Source organism: Grammomys surdaster, unplaced genomic scaffold, assembly GCF_004785775.1.
Source record: "Grammomys surdaster isolate TR1022 unplaced genomic scaffold, NIH_TR_1.0 125769, whole genome shotgun sequence".
Lineage (NCBI taxonomy): Eukaryota > Metazoa > Chordata > Mammalia > Rodentia > Muridae > Grammomys > Grammomys surdaster.
Window position 1 is genome coordinate 2,320,007 of NW_021620600.1, and position 1,238 is coordinate 2,321,244.

The 1,238-nt window shown below is 42.6% G+C and overlaps 1 protein-coding gene across 1 annotated transcript in view; it reads left to right on the plus strand.

Moving 5' to 3' along the window:
• Positions 1-1,238, plus strand: part of Gtf2h1 (general transcription factor IIH subunit 1) — a 25,890-nt gene that overhangs the window by 17,818 nt on the left and 6,834 nt on the right. The window contains exons 10-11 of the mRNA XM_028788986.1: positions 197-285; positions 445-562. Coding sequence (XP_028644819.1) covers positions 197-285; positions 445-562 — 207 coding nt within the window. The remainder of the gene's footprint in view (positions 1-196; positions 286-444; positions 563-1,238) is intronic.

Below are 1,238 nucleotides of genomic sequence, written 5' to 3' on the forward strand. Positions count from 1 at the left end.
GGTGAGAACACTGGCTTAGCCGCAGGGAAGGACTTGATGATGACTGTCGGTGAGAACGCTGGCTTAGCCGCAGGGAATGACTTGATGATGACTGTTGGTGAGAACGCTGGCTTAGCTGCAGGGGAAGAAGGACTTTATTCTCATGGTCTAAAATTTCAGTCATTTTCTAACAAAAATACCATGTCGTTAATTGCAGGCAAAGTTGCAGGAATCCATTGAATATGAAGACTTGGGAAACAACAATTCTGTGAAAACGATTGCACTGAATCTCAAGAAGTCAGACAGGTTAGTTTGGCTGATGAAAGCGGAACACGAATGCAGCAGTGTGCTCTGCAAGTCTGTCTGTTTGTTGCAATATGTACATTTCTTTAAAAGTTTGCTTTACAAGCTCGCTATAATTGTATGCAACCATGAGTAATTGGTTACTTCTTTGCTAATCTCCAGGTATTATCATGGTCCTACTCCAATTCAGTCACTGCAGTATGCAACAAGTCAAGACATTATTAATTCTTTTCAAAGTATTAGACAGGAAATGGAAGCTTATACACCCAAGTTAACTCAGGTAAGGTGAATTCTAATCTTTTAAGGTCAGAATTCTTGTAGCTACTACCTCAGGTTGTAAGCATAGCCAGTTGAACTGTATAGCTGAACATTTGTTGCTTTTTGTTTGTTTGTTTGTTTTATTTTTCAAGACAGGGCTTCTCTGTGTAGCCCTGGCTGTCCTAGAACTCACTCTGTAGACCAGGCTGGCCTTGAACTCAGAAATCCATCCACCTGCCTCTGCCTCCCAAGTGCTGGGATTAAAAGGCGTGCACCACCACTGCCCGGCTTATTTGTTGCTTTTTATACAGGGTTTTGTGAGGCCATTTTTAGGAAAATTTATAGTGGACAAGGAGCCATACATAAGTAGTTGTGTCTGTGTAAAACTTGGACCCATAGATTAGGAAACTCAGAGCCAAAGCAGTTGCAGAACTCCCAAGCACACAGGGCAGCTTGGTTCTGTGTGCCTGTGGGTCCCAGGGATTGAAGTCAGGTAGTCAAGCAAGTGCCTTTACAGACTGAAGTATCTTAATGTCCCCTATTCAATAATGTCAGACCACAGTTGACTAAAGCCTTAGAAATAAAAATTGTAGGTGGTTCTGAAACTAGTAATGTGTGCTGTTCCTGTTTCAAAAGAGTCACATTTGGGCCCCAGAACCCAAAGTTGGTAGCTCACAGCCACTTGTAACTCAGCTCCG